The 18,928-nt window shown below is 34.8% G+C and overlaps 1 protein-coding gene across 1 annotated transcript in view; it reads left to right on the top strand.

Annotated features, from left to right (window-relative positions):
- Positions 1–18,928, top strand: part of BRD10 (bromodomain containing 10) — a 54,192-nt gene that overhangs the window by 13,461 nt on the left and 21,803 nt on the right. The window contains exons 4-5 of the mRNA XM_086479525.1: positions 9,603–9,679; positions 15,487–15,576. Coding sequence (XP_086335651.1) covers positions 9,603–9,679; positions 15,487–15,576 — 167 coding nt within the window. The remainder of the gene's footprint in view (positions 1–9,602; positions 9,680–15,486; positions 15,577–18,928) is intronic.

Genomic DNA, 18,928 nt, shown 5'->3' on the forward strand with positions numbered 1-18,928 from the left:
CCTGCACTGCTAGTGGAAACTGTAGTGCTTACTGTAGTATGCTTAATTACTGTACCTAAATAGAAGCAGTTCTTTTGGTTTTAAATCCCTGTCTTTTAATTGACACAGTGAAAATTAAGCTGATTAATAAAACTGGAATCAAGAGAGAGCTACCCTTCAGTCAGCTTCCTCTTTGTATCTTACATGTGGTGCATGGATGCTGAAGTGAAAACAGAAATCACTGTTTTTTTTATTATCCTGGTTACCTTACATATACTGACCTGTATAGCTATCATGTGATCTCCATTTCTTGCAATAAGTTTGTTGTGTTTTCTGAAGTGCTAAAGAAGTTTGGGGTTTGTAACATCTTAATACCCAGGCTCATCTAATGCTTATCTGATACAGGACTATAATGGAGATTATTTATCCAATTATTGCCCTTTGTGCTTTATGCTGAGCTTTACTACAATGTATTTTGGTACCCAAATATATTTCAGAAGCTTATTATAAAACAAGCTAATACTCCACACCACTAAAAACATGGGAGTTAAAACAGTTGTTCTTTCAGTTTTAATTTGTGGTTTTGTGTGACTGAATAGTAAATTCAGCAATAGAATGCCATGTACCTCTGTTTTTCTAGTTCCATATTGTGTCATAAAGAGCTCAACGTTATCAGAGGTAATTTAATATCAAAAATAATTAGTGTATTGTTTTGTTAAGAATATGTATCTGTAACTGTAAACCAGTATCAGATGCCATTAATCGTCTGAACTTAGGTTTTAATTATACATATTTTCATCATTGGAGGAGACTGCAGGTGTACTATTACTCCCTTTCATTGTCGGTTTCAGACAGGAAGGAGATGTGTCAGTGCAGGTGAAATCCAGAAAAGAATAACAAAATTTTCTGTCACACATTCTATTGGTGTTTGCGCAGTTTTGCAACCCAGACTGCACACAGAAGTGTCATGAGTGTGTATTCAATGAAAAATGATGGAAAATCCTCCTCTCTGCTTTTACTTTTCCCGTGTCTCTTAACTACCTGAACTGCTGGATTTGATACTCTTTGGGTTGTACTCAGATGGCGTGTTCATTTCAGTTCAGGTGGAGGGCGTAAAACGTTCATTTTCATCTGCAGGTGACAGTCATTGTCCTGGGCATGACAGGAAGGACCTTGTTTCTTTTGATGCTCTCTTGTTCTTTATCTCTTAATATGTCAAGGCATTTCCTTTCTTATTCTGACTATTTCTTCATTGCAAAGTTTGATCTTGCTGGAGAAAATTTGCCTAAAACATTACAGTATTTTGAGAAAGAATTTTTCTTGCTGTGCTTTTTAAGTATCTCTTAGTTCTATAGGTGTAAGGCTGAAATGGTTAGGACTGGATTGAATTAATGCTAATGCTTTATTCTTTTATAGTGTTTTGTAATGTTTTGTAATGTTTAAGGCTAAGTAGTGTTTCTCAAAACTCTCCTGAAATTTTGTCTTCTGTTTAAAGATACCCTTACAACGTAGGAAAGAGAAAGAAATTTTGTAAAACTTGTTCTGAATTTAGAAAAACACTTGATTTAAATCTGATCATAGCCATAATCACTCTTTACAATGTTCTTTAAAAGTATAGGAGGTAGAAGAGAGCATCAGGAATGTAAAAGTGAGTATCTTTCCATATTTTTTTAATGAGGTGATTTTTTTTCCGCTATTGGTTCTCTGAGACAGATAAATGTAACGGTTCATGTTTCTATTGAGATGATTTGCACATTCCTGACTTGCTGTAGCAGTGATACACAAAACATATTGTTCATGAATACAGACTGGTTGTGCAGGTTTTTTGGCTGAAAACTTCCAATAGCTATTGTGAGCAAAACTTACTGGAGAACACAGCCGTGTCATGACCATTGCTATAGTTATGAGGTTTTCTTACAAGTTATGAAGGTGAAGATGTAACCACTTTATTGAATCTGTGTCTTTGAAACAAGGTGATAGTTATTAATGTGGCCATGTTCTGTGTCAGTATTATTGACAGAGTAGTACTGAATGTCGTGGAAAGACAGAACGAGAGAGTAGTTCTATAAACAACTTGTATGCTACACGTTCATTTTAAATGCTATTTTATTACTGGAGTTAGATAAATTAGGCTGTAAATCCTTGAATTAGACTGTGACAATGGTGATGGACATGTTGGATCTGGACTAATCTATGCTGAAGTAAATCATGGGGTACAGCAAAGATTGCAGTGCAAGGCACAGTACAAAAGTATGAGACTTCTGTGATTGCATGCTTGAAGCACAGATTGGATGAAATTGACAACATCCATAGGGTTGAGAAAATAGGAGGGGCGAGAGGCTGCTTGAAACAACTGGGATGTGCCTGAAGCAGAGGTTGAAGTAAGTTTAAGTTGAATCTCTTTTGTTCCAATTGGTATAGAAAACAGAAATATAGCACACACCTTTAGAAAAACCTTGACGTAAATTTTGTACCCTGTACTTGTGATCTGAAAGGTTCATAACAGTCAACCTGCTTAAAGTCATATTTCACAGTATATTTTATTTCGTTAGAATACTGTTACGTTTCGTGTAGGAAATCGAGCATTGCTTGAATGTGAAGAAATTACTTTAACATCCTAGCAGCAGTTTTGTGGTGTCTGTTGTACTGTCTTTGGGAGTTTAATATTCACTTTTGTCTTCAGAGTTGTAAAAACTTTGTTTTAGTGTTGTCTAGCCTCTAGATCTGGAGCAGCCTGTTAACCATGTTGAAAACATTAAATGATGTATTCTGCCAAGTTGTAACAATGTACTCAATGCGTTAAGCTGCAGTTTCAGAATCTTCAGAAACACTGAGGTTTTACTGGGTTTACTTACATTGTTCTGTAAGTCGGCATTGTTAATGTGCTTTTTCAGACCTGCTTTCCTATTGTGACTGTATAAAAGCATATGCTGCGTCAGTGTGGAAGCTTCAAAAGTCTATAGTAATGCTTCATTTTCCAGATTATTGCATGTTTTATAATCTAAAAGAGGAGCTGTTGGGAGCAAGATAGAAGGTTAGGAGAGTAAAGAGAACACAGGACATGCTCAGTAGTTACCAAATCCTTCAAAGGCATGAAATGTGTCTTACAAACAGGAAAATATAGGGCCAGTTTTTAAATTTGAGAACAGTGGTGTTGCTGCTAGAAAGTAGTGAGAAAAAAAGGAATTCTTGCAGTTGGAAGAGGCTACCTTGACTTTATTTTACCATAGCAAATACTACTAAGTTAGTGTGTGTGATGTCAAAAACATCTGTTTCCCCATCTGGGGTATTGAGGCTCTGCTGCGTATGTGGTAAGAATTGCATTTTATTAAAAATTATTATTAAAATCAGTTTTAATTTTAAGGTAAAATCTATGTTGTCATTTTGTAATTGGAAGCACAGATTGACATTGTTCTTCAAGGAGGAGCCACAAGGACTCAAATATCATAGTTCTTAACAAGAAGTTTTACTGGATCTGTAAAAATGTTCTGCAAGTCAAATTATCGATGTTATGATAACTTATAAATGCATTGTATTGTCCTTGCTGAGATAACTTACAAATGTCAAGAACATTTCTGTGGCTTAGTGTTTTATTTGTCTACATTTCTGTGCCTCTAAAATGAATAGAACAGATCTGAAATATCATTTATTTATTTATTCCCTCTTCTTCACCCACAGATGGCAAGACCAACTTGAGATGGCTTCTGTTTTAGTTGCATCTGATTTCCCTAGTGGGTTTTTTAGATGCTCATAATGAGTGTCCAGGCTCTAATTTTTGTGTTACCTTTTTAATTGCCTGCGCATCTATTCAGTGATAACATGTGTGGAATTTGTTTTGGCTTGAAAGGAGAACCTGTGGCAGCCAGACATCTGCTGGACCTGGTGAACTTAAATAACATCTAAGAATTTTCTTAGAGCTGGCTAAGGGGCTCTTGGCTTGTAAAATGTTGATTTCCAGCAGTGGTGGTATTTAAAAGGAATAAATTTGAAAGATCTGTAGGTCTGCATTTGTTTTGTACTTTTAATGATGAGTTTAACAAATTGCTTAATGACAAATATAAATATATAGAAGGAAAATCAATAAAAAAAAGCTCTTAACTACCAGTTGAAAGTATAAAATAATCGAATCGGTTGGATTTGAGATTAGAACAAGTGGTAAGTGAAAATGGTATTAATTCAGGGCAGTCTTATTTCTTCTACTCCACCTATTGTGATCACCATTAGTTTAGCATTAGAAATTAAAAAGTGCTAATGTCAAAATTATTCATCTTTGAATTATTGTACTCAGATATTTTGGTTTGTTATATAAAGTACTGTCTTTATTCTGAGACTGAGTCATACATGAAACTTGGCATACACTATTTCAAACAGAACAGTGCTTTCCAATACGATGTTCACTTATGTTCAAATCAGGTTTTCTCAGAATAGCATTTGTTTCACATTCACTTTGGTGCTTTCACTAACCTCTCTTACTGGCTTATACTAATACTCACTATACAAGTTTCCCATCCTCATCATCTTTCAAGCACCAAAAGCTGTCTGAGTGGACAGGGCATTATCCTAGTTAACATTAACTTGTGCCTGCTTAATAGAGTTTTCAGGTTTTTTTGCAGTTGAGTAAGGGCTTGCTCAAGTAAGTTTACTGTGGAAAACCTGTATTTTACTGCATTCCTGCTGTAAGATGGAGATTGTTTTCATTCAAAAAAACCAATTGCGTGATAGCTAAAATGGTACACAACTGCACTGTCCTTTACTGTCAATTGTATGCATTTTGTCAGTGTTCTAGTTTCAGTTTAATATCCAAGTGGTTGTTTCAGCAGGTAAAGTCAGGAAATGTGCAAATTGAGCCTTTTGACTCTGATGCTAGCAGCTCTAGGTATAGGTTGGTAGCATGTTATTGAAGAGAAGTATTACCTCAAATCAATAAAGAGTTTTGATTTATATCCACAGATAACTGAGTTACGGTTTAATTTAGGGTAAGATTTGTTGTAGTTTGCTTGAAGAATTAAGTGATTGTCTATTTTCCCTGTATTCTCTGGTAGAGAATGAAAAGGACTCTATTTGTTGCACAGTCCTGGTTCGTCCACTGAACATGAAAGGGCTCTTGCCTTGAGTGTCTGTAGTTGTCCTCTCCCTCATCTCAGGAATGGCTTAGCTCTCTGTCAATATTGAAGGCAGTATAAAAAGAGCTGATCCTCTCATGCAGCGTGGGAGGAGAAAAAAGATGATAGTAACAACTTCTGTCCAAGGTAAGGTGTCTTCTAGTCTCTTCTGCTCTGAACTGAAACCTAACTGAGATGTGGAGCCTCTTGGAAAAGGCAGTGTGGAGACATAATTAGTAATTGTGGCACAGTAAAATCGTGTTAGTGGATGAATGTAAGGTTACACAGGAGTAATACAGGCTGACATTTCCTAGCTTTAGAACAGTTCCATTTGCAGCAAAGTAGATTTCCAGTATAGTTGAATTTAGTTTACTGAATTAAAAAAGAAATGCTTGAATACAAAGCATTTCTTTTTTAATTCAGTAATGTTATTTTAGAATTCTGACAAGGGGGAATAAAGATTTCCCCCCCCCCCCCCAAGGGAATGTTGACTATATTTGAAATAGAACTTTATATCAAAAGGAAGTAAAACTTTAATCTTTATTACAGGTATTTCCTTATAGTGAAAACAGAAACAAGAATAAATTAATCTTTATTTATCAGTGTTTATAAAACTTTTATCAAATACTTGTCCAAGTAAGTGTTTCTCTACTCTTTAAAGCATAATTTAGTGTTGTAGCTGTTGCTGGATAGAGAGGCCACTGTTAGTGCCTCAAGATGGTAGGCTTAACAACAGCTTTTATCTAGTTGCAACTATTGAAGGAGAAAGCCTCTTTAGCTTTTTGAAGATCATTGTTTTCTTTATTATTGTTTCAGTTTGAGAAACTCTTAATTTGTTTTGATGGAAAGTGTTTTTCTCATTTTATTCTTACATTATTAGGGAGAAGGGTTAAAGAAATTGATTGGACAGAAGTGTTACCTGATCTTCCTTCTGTGAAGTACAGTCCTGAGTTACTGATTCCTATGTATTTGTTAATAATATGTGTATACTGTGCAAGGCAGTCTTTTAAAGAGTCACAGAACCATTGAAAAGCTGGTTGGAAGGAACACCTGGAGGTCACCTAGTCTAATTGCTTGTTTGAAGCAGGATTGTCACAAATGCCAGATCAGGTCGACTGTGACTTGAAGACTTCTAAAGATGGAAATTTTATTTATTGAGCAGCTATTCTCCCTTCTACCTCCGAGAATTTTTGTACTGAAATCACTTTATTATTTTGTCTATGTGTAGAACTCTTGTTAAGTGGTTTATAAATTATGGCTAGTAAAAGCTGGGGACTGAAAGGTGGGAAGCAAGCAGCGTGTGCTGAATTGGAATAGGTGACCTGAAGAGAGAATACATATGAACTCCCTTATTAGAAATATTTTTTTCTTCATTATTTCTTAGGTGTGGTTTTGTAACTCTTGATTGCTTTCAGTCAGCAGTTAAATATATTTGTGTATTGAGTATGCTCTGAAAGGTACAGTGTGCTGTGATTCAAAATGCATCTAGCTGATGTCAGAAGTGTTACTTCATCTGCTGAAGTAATTTAAGCATTTTAAACAGTCTCTCTAACTAGGATTGGGGCAAAGGAGCTCTAGCAGACCTCAGTGGAGTGGTTGAGAAGCTGCCGCTCGCAGCTGATGCCTGTTCAACCCCTTAGTGATTTTACCCTCCACATAGAACCTGTGCCCACCTCAGTCTGGCAGTCAAAGCTAAGTGACTGCTCTGTGCTGGCATGGTTGTGCTACATGCAGCAGGGCCAGTAGCAGGTAGCTACTAGAGGCTGACATCCCTTACCATTGCGGTTGGTTTTGCTGAATGTGTCAGCTTCTCATCTGAGAATCTAAAGTAGCAGATCTTGGTAGGTTTTTATTGTGGTAATCTGATCCTTGGTTAATTTTATCCAAAGATTTTTCTGCTTAAAGGTAAGGTACTTGACTTTCAGTACTAATGTCAATTTGGAAACTGGACACAGCTGCAGCTGCGTTGTTGCAGGAATACTAAATGTGTGTTTTCCTTTAACTTTTTAAAAAAAGAGAGAGATTATCAGTAATATTGCTGTAACTTCTTTTGAATTTCAGTTTGATATTTTATAAGGATGTTATTAAGGTAGAAGATGAGTTTGCCAAAGTTAGTTTGCCATAGATGTTAATGCTTTCCCAGTATGTGTCCCATCTGTAGTGTTTTCTTATTTTTTGAGATGTGATATGTGCCTGCACCATAGGACATCTAGTGTGTATAGTCACAAAGTGGGAAAGCTCTGTACAGATATGCTCTTAGTTCATAGCAGATGTCAGCCTGGGAATTGTGTAACTCTTATGGTATGTATATTCTAGTAGGCTTTGTGATAACCCATATGTCATACTCTGTTTTCAATGACTTTTTTTTCCTTGGTTCAGTTTACACAGAAGGTAAGGCTCATTTTCCTTGTGCTTCTAGTCAGGTTTTTTTTAATTCTTTTTGTGTCTATTACTGACAATAATTATTATTGTGTCATATCTTCCCTACTGCAGGCTTTTCAGATGCTGTTGCAAAGGAAGAAATACTTACTTTATTTTTTGGTAATTAATTAGAATTCTTCTCAACAACTTTTCCACCCTTTTTCAGAAGGAAATATTGGGGAAAAGAGAGTACATTTCTATTAACTCTCTTTTTTTTTTTTTTTTTTTGAAGTACGCTGCATCGTACAGCACCTGATGCTGAAAATATTCAAGTACATATTTGCTGAAAAGTGTGTTGAAAATACTGAAATAAAATTAAAACTGTCATTTTAATCATATTCAAATCTTTCTTTTTGTAAAGAAGCAACGCAGTCTAGCTGTCCCATGTTTTTATCCCTTCATTCTTCCCAGATAACATTCTTTTACAGGGCTATAGCAAGGAGCCGCCATATGACCAGACTTCTTTTTGAGTTAGCTTATCGAGAAAGCTTATACTAGATGTTGGGTTTGGTCCATTAAATGGACAGCACTGGTCCCGATAGTGGCAGTTATGTTTTGAATGCAGTTTGATTCAGAAAATATATAACAAAAATGCTGGCTTTTTTGCCCACTGTCAAAACATTTCGGTCATTGTTCTAATAAACATCCTTTTCTGTTTTATCCCTTGTTCTGTAATGTGAAATCTGGGAGTGTTTATTTTTCATAGTTGAGGGCTTTTTAAGTTTTGTTATGTGTTCAGTTTGTGGAGTTTCAAATCTGCGTGGATTTATTGATTTTTATATGGTTTGATTTTTATGTGGAGTTTCAAATCTAGATCCTTTGAGCTCTGTGCCCAGTCTCTTAAATGTGTTTAATTTCAGTTTCAGGCAAGATGTTCAGGAAACTCAGAGTGTAATAAACTGGAGATAGGATAGTGTAATAAACTGAAAATATAGATGCCTAGGCATCTATGAATAGGTGTATGTATGTGTACATAAACATTTGCATGCAGAGGCAGGCATCTGTTAGGAAAAAATTAAATGCCATTCCTGCCAATATTTTCATTAGTATTAATGTGAAATCTGCTGTGTTTGTGATATTACCAAGTGCCTGTAGTGATTCTATTTGACAATGAATTCCACATACTTTGTATTATTTTTACTTTTTAATTATTTTTAATTGTTTTTTATTTTTAAATTTTATTTCATTTTTAAAATTTTATTTTATTTTATGGGTTTAAATTATTGTTTAGGACTCCTGAATGTGAGCACAGTAGTAATCTTAGAGTGGTGGTTTTGGTCTTAATGGACAAGTCACAAGTGCGCTGTTTCAGTTTACCGTATGAATGTAGAAATAACCATATAAGAAACTCCATTATCCTTCATATAAGGCGTGGTGTCATAACTACTTGATTTGAGAATGTGTGTGACTTACGAACCCAGATACTATAGGTAGTAAAACACTTGCCTTACATTCAAGGAGGCTTTTGGTTACATCCATGTTCTTATATAGCCCAGCAGGGTGTGATGGACATTATAGGAATGTGTTTGCTTTCCTCTAAAATGTTAGGTTTTGCCATGGCCAGAAAAAACAAATCAGTAATCTGATTTCATTAACTTCAGTATGTTCACTCAGGGATTTCTAGATACTGCTTGTGTTTTGAGGGTATTTTTTACTATAAGATACGGAGGTTCTAGACCCTGATGTGTGGTTCACTTTGCTGTGTCAGAGAACCAGTCTTGCAGGTAAGATGCTATATTTCTGAAGTTTGTGACATAAGTTTTGGATTTCATTCCTTTCAGAACAGTAGTGTGAATGTTTCTTTTATGACTGAGATTTTTGGATGGTACATTGTGGGCATTGTAGTGGGTTTGTTCTTTTTTCTTTTTTTTTTTTTTCCTTTTTTTCTTTTTTTCTTTTCCCCCTCAAAAAGACTGCCCTACATAGATGCTAGTTTAATGTTTGCTTTTACTGAGTCTAGTTCTGGTTCATCATGTTTACATGAGTTACTGTCAACCATCTGTTAGTTATAGTTTAACTTTCAAGTTTGTCTGTAATTTGGTTTTATTAATGAAGTAGAACAAACAGCATTATGAAGCTTTTCTTTTTTAATCTTACAAGGAAAAAAATCGATATCTAAAAAAGCAATCACAAAGAAGAGGAAAGGTGTCACAAAGTCTACCATACCAGAATTTCAGGTAAATTATTTTTATTTTTGTTTTATGTACTTGAATTCTGAATGTCTGTAAAATAAGTCCTTTAGTTTCTGATAGAGACCTTGGAAATCCTAATCAAAGATTAATTTCCTTCCTGTGGTTCCAAAGGTTTAATCTGATAGTGGTTTTTAAAGTACGTTTCACCTTTTCTTGGTAAAGAATGTTTTAGTGGTTTTTATTATGTGCAGCTCACACACTGTTTCACAGTATTGTTTGAGATCCCAGATAAATCTGTTACAAATTAAAACCTGTAAAAACTGGTGTTCATGAAATTAAGGTAGATATAATTTTCTGGGATAAAACTACTTGGGTTTTGTATGAGGTGTGATACTGTGGTCCTTGAATTTAAATCTAGCCTGATTTACTGAAGGACTTGCAAAATATTTGTAGGCTCCTGCGCTCCTCTTGTTTGCAACTTTTACCTCTTATTTGCACATGACCCTTAGACCAGAGAGCAATAAGTAAAGAGTGCAGATTATGATAATGTGGTTTTATGGTACTGTAACACAAGTTACAGTACTTCAGTTCTAAGTCACAATTCTGTATGCATGCCTGCTTGGACTGAAGTTCTTCTTTGATTGTCGGGTTTTTGTTTGGGTTTTTTTTTTTTTTTTTTCAGAAAGTGATCTGTGCTATTCTGAGCAATAGATGAACATTAAATCATGGCTATTCTGTAAAACCCTCACAATGAATCAGTTCATGCCATGATGATGATGTGTTTCAGGTGGAGCTAGTAGAATTTTTGGTGATAAAATTGGTTAGTAATACTCAATACTGAGAAGAGACTGATATTTAAGTGTACACTGACCATCGTCTGTCTATATTCTAGTAGTAGTGACTAAAATGTTTTCTAGCAGCTCCAAAAAATAAGTGCAGTGTCTAGGAATTTTGTTTTTCCCAGCACGTGACCTGCATGCTGTGGATGTACATGGTAAGGTTAGAAATTATTTTCTGTGGTATTAAACTACTGCATTTAAGCAGTCTGTCTAAAACTTAGAACAACTTTTTATCTAATGAAAGTAAACGGTACATTTACCTATCTATCCAAGTGTAAAATTAACTTTATAACATATACTATGTAAAAGGTTTATTAAAATGTAGCAAAATAATTCTGTCTCTTTTGATCAAAACTAGGCTCTATATCTGGTTTTGGTGAAGCTAAGATCAATTAGTGTGAGCAGTTTAATCTTATTAGGGAACTTTTTCACTATTTAACCTGCCTTTTTCAAGACGACAGGCAGGCTTAGTATGACTGTTAGAAGTATTTGCAAATATTAAAACATTTATAGTTGGAATACTGCTAAGACTTTTAGAGCCTAGTAGAGTATGCTTCAAGGTACTCTGTTCCACATCCATGGATGGCCAAACTTAATGAAATTGTAATTGTTTGAACGTGAGACTGTTATTTTTTTTAAATGTTTTTAAGACAGCTTGAGTGTATACAGGCCCTGTGAGGTATGCCAGGGAGGGTATAACCATAATAATATTGCCTTTCATATCTAAACATAAGTTCTTTTGGAAAGAAAGTAAATAAATGAAAATCTGTAAGAGATGCTTTATGTGCCCGTAGCCTAAAATGTAAAATAAATAAATTTTTTAAAAAGCCGTAAGGCACTTTATTTCGTAAGACTAGATCCTGTACTTAAGTGTAGATCCTTTACCTGAAAATCATAACTTGAAATTAAAGCTGAGAAAATCATTATTAATTAATATTTTAAACTGTGCAGTGACCAAAGTTATACATTAAAAGAAATTAATAACAAAAAAATTTAGAGGTAGATGTACTACTTAATCCTAACCTTTATAGTGCCATTTTTGAACAACCTTTGGAGGAAAGATACTGCACAGATTTTCTGCTCTCTATCATGGTTTGAATGTCATGGACAAAGCAGTGAAAGCATAGGTCAGCGAACATATTTCTTTCCTTATATGTCCTTCAGACCTTACATTAATTTCTTAGTTCAAGGCTGCTTTAAAAAAAAACCCAAACAAACCAAAACCAACAAAACAAAAAACAAACCCAAAACAAAATCCGATGCAAATTAAATTCTCTTTACCAAATAAAAAGACACAACACACATGTTCTGTTTTTAATGTTTTGGAGATGATTTGAGAAGTGAGTTCACAGCTTCACAGATCATGAGTTAGTTGTCTGTTGCATATTTCCTTTTGAAAGAAATTCTGAGTTCCAAGCTTCTTACTACTGTTGCTCATTAATGTTTTAAAGAAATGACAGTAATTATATTGCTGTACAGAAGGGATACTAATGTGGGGCTTTTGGGTTTCTTTTCCAGTTACAAAGTATGTTAAGTTTGGTAACAAGTGCTTTGTCATAGTCTTTCCTCCTTTCCTCTCACCTATATACACATGTAACTGTATAGACCTACATGCACTGTAACTAAGGAAAAAAGGAATACACACATTTTAAGGAACTGGGCTAACTTTAGCTTTTCTGTTTAACTGTGTCCTAACAGTTTCAATTTTAACAGCTATAGTCTATGTTAAGTACAGATCTCAAAAGGGGGCTATTGGTATTTTCACATAGAGAAGGCAGCAATAAAAGAGCAGGTTCATAGGAAATAAAAGTATAACTTACAGTCATTACACAGGTAACATGAAATTAGGCACAAGAGCCTACTGAAGTAAGTAAAAAAAATTATGCTAAAAGTTGAGGGGGCAGGGAGAGAGCAACAGTGATCTGGGGGAGTACACTAGGTTTGTATTATGAATAGATCCACAGATTAGATTTGTTTTATAATGATAAACAGTTCATTTACAGATTCTGAGAAATGGATCACGGGAGAGTCCCAAGTTGGAATAGAGCTTGGTCCCCTTGTCTTTACTTAGAAAAATCAGAGACTTCCTGATTCTCCTTCTTGAAGTTCTAGGAGTCAGTGAGGGTCTTTGAGAGATTACTGAGATCTGAGATTGTATTTTAACAGGAAAGTTGAACACTGAATTTGAAAACTTACTGAAATACTGAATACCTGGAGCTTCCATTGTATTCAGTTGAAAAACAGGATACTTAGTACCTATGAAAATTAAGCCCATATGTAGTAAGTACTCTGATGTGAAAATGTCTGTGTTGTAGTTAACATGTATATAACTAACTACATGACTTGTACATTAACGGAAATATTTACAACTTGAATCTTTAAGTTAACATGTGGTGTTCTAGAGAATAGGGACCAATTTTTCACTACCTTTGATAAGTCATAAAAACTTTTTTTTTTCTCTTCAGATTTCTCTTGATAGGTGGTTAGAAGGCATGTTCTGCAAAAGCATTATGTGAGACTACCAGTGAGCTATTGGGATGTGACAGAATTATTAGGTTGTAACATTAATACCTTTCTTTTTGCCGTGACCTTAACTTACCTGTTAAAACATACAAAACAGTTTAGAAAGGCAGTGTTGTTTGCAGAAAATTGAATTGCTAAGTTCAGCCAGTGAACAACCATGAACAATGAACTCTGAAACATACATTAGAGTCTAATTATGAAACATAGCAGCTAGATTCCATATCATAGAAAATACACTATACTGTTTTATTACTGTTCTTTTCATATTTCCTTCAAAATTCTGGCTTCATTCTGTAAGATGGGAAATGTTAACCAAGTGAGAGATGTTTCAGAAATAGCTTCTTCCCAATCAGTGTGCATCTTTAGTACCTCATCTCAAATCCTGCTGTAAGTTAAGAAACACAGTTTTTTCTTGAACCTTTTTGTAATTGTTTTCAGTGCAGTATTGGAGTATTTCAAATACTAAACTAATTTTGACAGTAAATCCTCTAAGCTGTGCTGCTGTTACCTTCCTTGTTTTACCAGTGGGTAACTGACACACAGATACTAGCCTCAAATGTACACCTCTTCTGATGAAATTTGGGACTTAGAGATTTGATTACTCTTTGCTATCACCCCCAGCCCCAAGACAACTGAACATTTATGTATTTGCATTGGTTTTGCCATTGATGTAGTTTGAATTGGTGTACACTAACAATTTTGCAAGTTGGATCCTTACGTCTCAAAGTGACTGTTCTGAAAATGACAAACAGGACTGGGACCTGTGAAAAGTTTGTCTATATGAACTGTCTGATGACATGTAGGAACTTTATATGGTAGAGTTAAAGATAGACTTGGTATTTCCAGGACAGCATTCAACTAACAATAGTGAAATCATCCTTTTCCTTGCAAACTCTTGCCTTTATAGTAGTGAGTTTCTGGAGAGAAATTCACCCACTTCTAGCAAATGAAAACAGTATCTTTCTTTGGTTCATAGTTCTGCTTTATCTCTGATCTGTGGTACACCAAATTAGACGTGTCTCATAGGAGACAATAGAAAGCAGTGATAAAATTTAAAAACTGAATTGTCAGGTATATAGTCAAAGGAGTGGATTATAATTGTGTATGGATAATCTTTATCTGTGCCTTCATTGACTTTGTCAAGGGCTTGATGTGGCAAACTTGCACCAAAAAGGTACAATAATACACAGTTTCATAGATTTCTTTGCAGGCCAGATGGGAAAAAGAGAAGCTGGTATTTGGCTTCCAGTTTACATCATATGTATTTGGAACTAAGTACAGGACAGACATGCATGTTGAACCTAGTAGAGTTACATTTTCTGGGTTAAGAGAGAAACCTTTTGCAAGTTAATTTTACATACATTGTCTACAGCAAGACAGTGCCTATTTCCTTATTCATTTGCTATCTTAAACTTAATAAATGCGAACACTGGGAACTTTAGTTCCCCAAAGCTCTCAAATGCACACAAGCGTTAAGAAAATAATGGCAAGTATGCATTAGAGGTTTTTTAAACGTGTGTATTTTTGCTAAAAGTGTCAGTTCTGTGTTCTAACAGTGAAACAAAGGGGAGTTTTAATATCAATCTGCTGCAAATCTGGAAGTTCATGTGAAATTGAAGTAAAAATATATTGTTAGAAATTACTGATTTGGGAAAAAAAATTACAAATGAGCAGTTGTATGATAAAAGCGTTTTTGTGTTGGTGTTTTTTTTTTCTGTTTGGATTTTCCTTTCTTAAATTATTTCAATGTGTTTTCAGTAGTAATGAAAAAAGTTCCACCTAAGGCTATTCAGAAGGAAGCAAGTCTTAACATAATGATAACCTGAAAGAACCTATCAGCTTAATAATTTCCCATTTATTAAGTTTTTAATTGCCCTAAATGATGGTAAGCCAAAACATACAGATCACTTTTGTTAGATGATTTTTTCAAGAAAATAACATCTGTATTCTGAAAGGAACAATGTAAAAGGCTGTTTTCTAAAGACAGGAATAAAAAGAATATAATACTTTTTCAAAACATAGATAGGTAGGTAGATTTGGTAAGACATGGCTAGGTTATATTTCTGTGTAAACATACAAAGTTATGTTCGGTTGTAACAAGTGTAATTATGTTGTAACCACAGTGTAGTCCAAAGCTAGTACACTTTAATTCACCAGGGAGTTGTTTGGTACTCAAACCTATTCCAACTCATTACTATACTTGAGACAAATTTGGTGGTTGTCATTCACAGAAGTTGTGAGAAAATGCCTGCATTTTGAAGTGGAAGCTTACAGGCGGACATATGGTTTATGTCTGAAGAGTGAAGTATTTTCATATTAGATTTTCTTGCTTTCAAGAAGTTCTATTTTTTTACATTTAAAAATGCTATAAGAAAATAAAAATCAAATGGTGGCACTAAGTAATAACATGTGCTTTTAGATTTTATTTAACTTCATTGTACATTTTACAAGTCCCATATTACCAAGTGTTTGTGTTCATTTGTTTTTTAGCTTATTTGCACTAATCTTGATGAACTCAGGGAGTTAATCACAAAGATTGAGAATGAACTCAAAGATCTGGAGGACATTAAAAAGAAATCGGTATGTGACATTAAAAGCTTTCTCTTGTGTGGGTGTAAAATGGTGACAGTTATTTGCTGAGGCCTGTCAGTAACTGCATGAAGCCTCATATGGTTGATACCTGGAGACTGTAATCTTAATCTTTTCTGTACATAGTGCTCTGTTCACAGTGGTTTTTTGATAAGTAAATTCAGTAACTGTGTTAAGTTTTCACTGCCAGAATACAATGTGGATATTGGTAATGCCTTAGAAGGAGTAGTTCATTTCTATTGAACATGCCCATTCTTCCCTGAGGACAAACTCTTACCCAACAAGCAGTTACAGGATAGAGGTCTCATATCTGTCTGTGCAGTGCTGATCAGATGTTCTTGTGAGATGACGCTTACGTTGCTTATTAGGATTCCTAACTCCTTTTGTTTGCAAGTAAGTTATTAAAATTGGCTTTGTTTATTTTTATTCAAGTAGGTTGTACGAGAAAGCCTGCTATCAGGTGTTTGATATCAGACTGAAATACAAATTTTACCAATGTACACTGGATCACTCAGTCTATGCAGCTGAAAACCTCAAAAGAATAACAGTTAGACAAGAGAACCCAACATGTTTTGTGGTTTTGTAGGAGGCAGCAATTCTCATCAAGATGGTGGATGGCTTTAAATACATGAAGAGTACTCATTTAAATAGCCCTCTACAGCCAACTCTTGTTATTACTTACTGTTTTTTCATTGTGGTTCTGTTTATTAAACCTTTGGTAGGCATTTCTGTGGTACTTCTATGAACAGTAGTAATTTAAAATGTTGCTTTTTCTGTATCTTAGAAATTAGGCTGCTAATTTCTGTGAATGTCTTTAGTCTCATGCAGAAACAATTTATTCTTAAATTATTTAGATAGGGCAGAGAGTTATGCTAGGTGAGAAGCAATATAAATTAGGACTCTGAGAGACAAATTTCAGTGCAGACACTTAGCATAATAGTTGCTAAAATATTGAAAAGAATAAAAACAGACTTAACTTGAAATTATTTTGTAGTTGCTAAATTGCAAACTGGTTTTATGAGAAGGTTGTTGAGAGGTCATCAAAAAGGCCGTGTCAACCATAGAAGAAAAAGCTAAAAATGAGAGTATACATCAGTATATGAATAATTTTAGTATAGGTGAGATTCTTAGTCTACTAGTAAAACCATACCAACAAGACTTCTTCAAGGGTAAACAAATGCTGCATATGTTATAATTGCTCTTTGAACTGAAATCTGATAATGTCATTATGTAAATAAGTTGCATGACTTCAGCAGGAATACTATGTTTAGTTCTAGTTGCACCGTCTTAAAAAAAACGAACACTTAAGTACAGGGGAGTTAAGATACAACTCATTCAGCATTCAGAAGTTGTGAGGTAAGGACAATCTTTATGTGTGCTTGTGTGGATCTATCAGATCATGATTCTGGTTCTCCAAACACTTGTGTTGGTAGAAATTTTATGTAGACAAGAAAGGCCAGGATCAATTGCTGAAGAAGTGATTATAAGGCAACAGTAAAGTGTTGGTTTTTTAAAAATAACTTCAGGCAAATGTCATACTCACTTTTAAAAAATACAAATAGAAAGATGTTAAATTAGATGAATAGTCAATAAACTTGACTTGCTAAAATGATTTTGCAAGCGAAATCATTAGAATTTCATTTTTGATGTCTAACACCATGTGTATTTAGGTTAGATATCTTAAAAACTGGAGGAGATGCAGATTTTCATTCTTCAACTCTGACAGAAATGACAGTGGCATTTTCAGAAGCATCCGGAATAGTTTGTTTCAGCTTTTCTGAAGTGCCTAGTCTATTAAATAAAATATTTTTATAATTTGATGATGGAAATTTGACCTCATGGGAAAACTTATTTTAATATGATGGTAGTCATTTTGATACTGTTAATTGACTTCTTTCTTGGTTTTACCTGATGGTGATGTTCTTACTACTTCCTGGTAATTTTATTGATTTTTGTTTGCGATAGTGACCTATGTGAAGCCATAGGAATCTTTCTTCTTTGTGACTCACCTGCTTGGTAATTCCAGTTTTAGTAGTTGTTAGCACATGCTACTGAGAAAAACCCTCAAGAGAAGCTTTAAAGCTTATGTTAAATACTAACACATATTAGAAATGCAGCTTGTCTAATTTGTGTTAAGTCTTTAAAGTATAACCTTTTTCTTGGTCCTGACTGCCCTTTGTGTCCTAGGAGACCATAATAGAGTACGTAAAAGGAATTCCTTCTCCAGAACTTGGAAGTACTGGAGGCTGTAATGAAAGTGCTGAGCTGTAAGACTTCTTTAACATAAGTAAACTTACTGTTTTCCTGCATTTTTTGTAGGTAGTTGGACTGGTTGTTTCTGACACTTCGGAACGTCAGCTTGAGCCAACAAATGACACGAGAGATTTTTAGTGCAAACAAGCTTTGTTTGGCAAGTTAAAGGCAAATCAGAACAGGAATGTAATGGAAAGCCATGGGTAATTTGAAGTGTAGGCATTATTACCAGTTTCCTCTACAACAATGAAATGATAAATCTGCTGGAAAGGATTTTCAGTGCTTGATTGGTTCAAAAAGTTTGGTTCTTTACTCTTTTTTTTGGTTCTGTAGTCTTTTGTACACCTATATTGTCTTTGGAATTAGCTACGAGTAATATTTTTCCATTTGAAAAGTCTTGCACTTTTGTTTGATTACTGATGAGTTTGTAGTAACAATTATGCAATTTGCCTTAGTGCCAGTTTGGCATAACTGTTTAGAGAGGAAAATGAAATTTGACCTCAGTTCTTTAATTTTAAACAGAAGTTCAACTCAGTCTCAGTATTATCTGTTCCCAGACTGCTTCGCTCTTGAACTCTAGCCACAGTTTTGAAGCAAGGCTGCAATTTCACATACGCTTTCAACTGACACAAGCCAAAACTGCTGCCAAATAAATAGTTCCTACTCTGTGTCTCTGGCAGTTTATATTTCCTGTGCCACCCTATGAGAGAGAGCAGCAAAATTCTTTCTTCAGCTGCATGGTGAGAGAGTTAGTCTGTGGTAAACCTAACTACTTTTTTACTGCTTCTGAGGTGTTTGTAACCCAGATCAGTTTTCTAGTGGAATTTATCACGCAGTTGCACAAATCCTTGTGCTTGTGTTCTGCCACTGTTTGAGGGGTCATTGTAAGTACAGGAATGAGCATCTGGGGACAAAAGAAAGTGGGACTGCTTTTGACAGGAAAAGTGCCGGTTTGTGGCAGGTGAAGTTGTGCGTGGTATTACAGTTGGGGTGTTCTAAAAAATCTTATCTCTTCAGGTACTAAACAGTTCCTCTCCTTACCATCTGTTACATTTCAAGAGGGAGAGAACAAGTTAGGTTTACTATTTAT

Source organism: Leptosomus discolor, chromosome Z (assembly GCF_034619465.1).
Source record: "Leptosomus discolor isolate bLepDis1 chromosome Z, bLepDis1.hap2, whole genome shotgun sequence".
Lineage (NCBI taxonomy): Eukaryota > Metazoa > Chordata > Aves > Leptosomiformes > Leptosomidae > Leptosomus > Leptosomus discolor.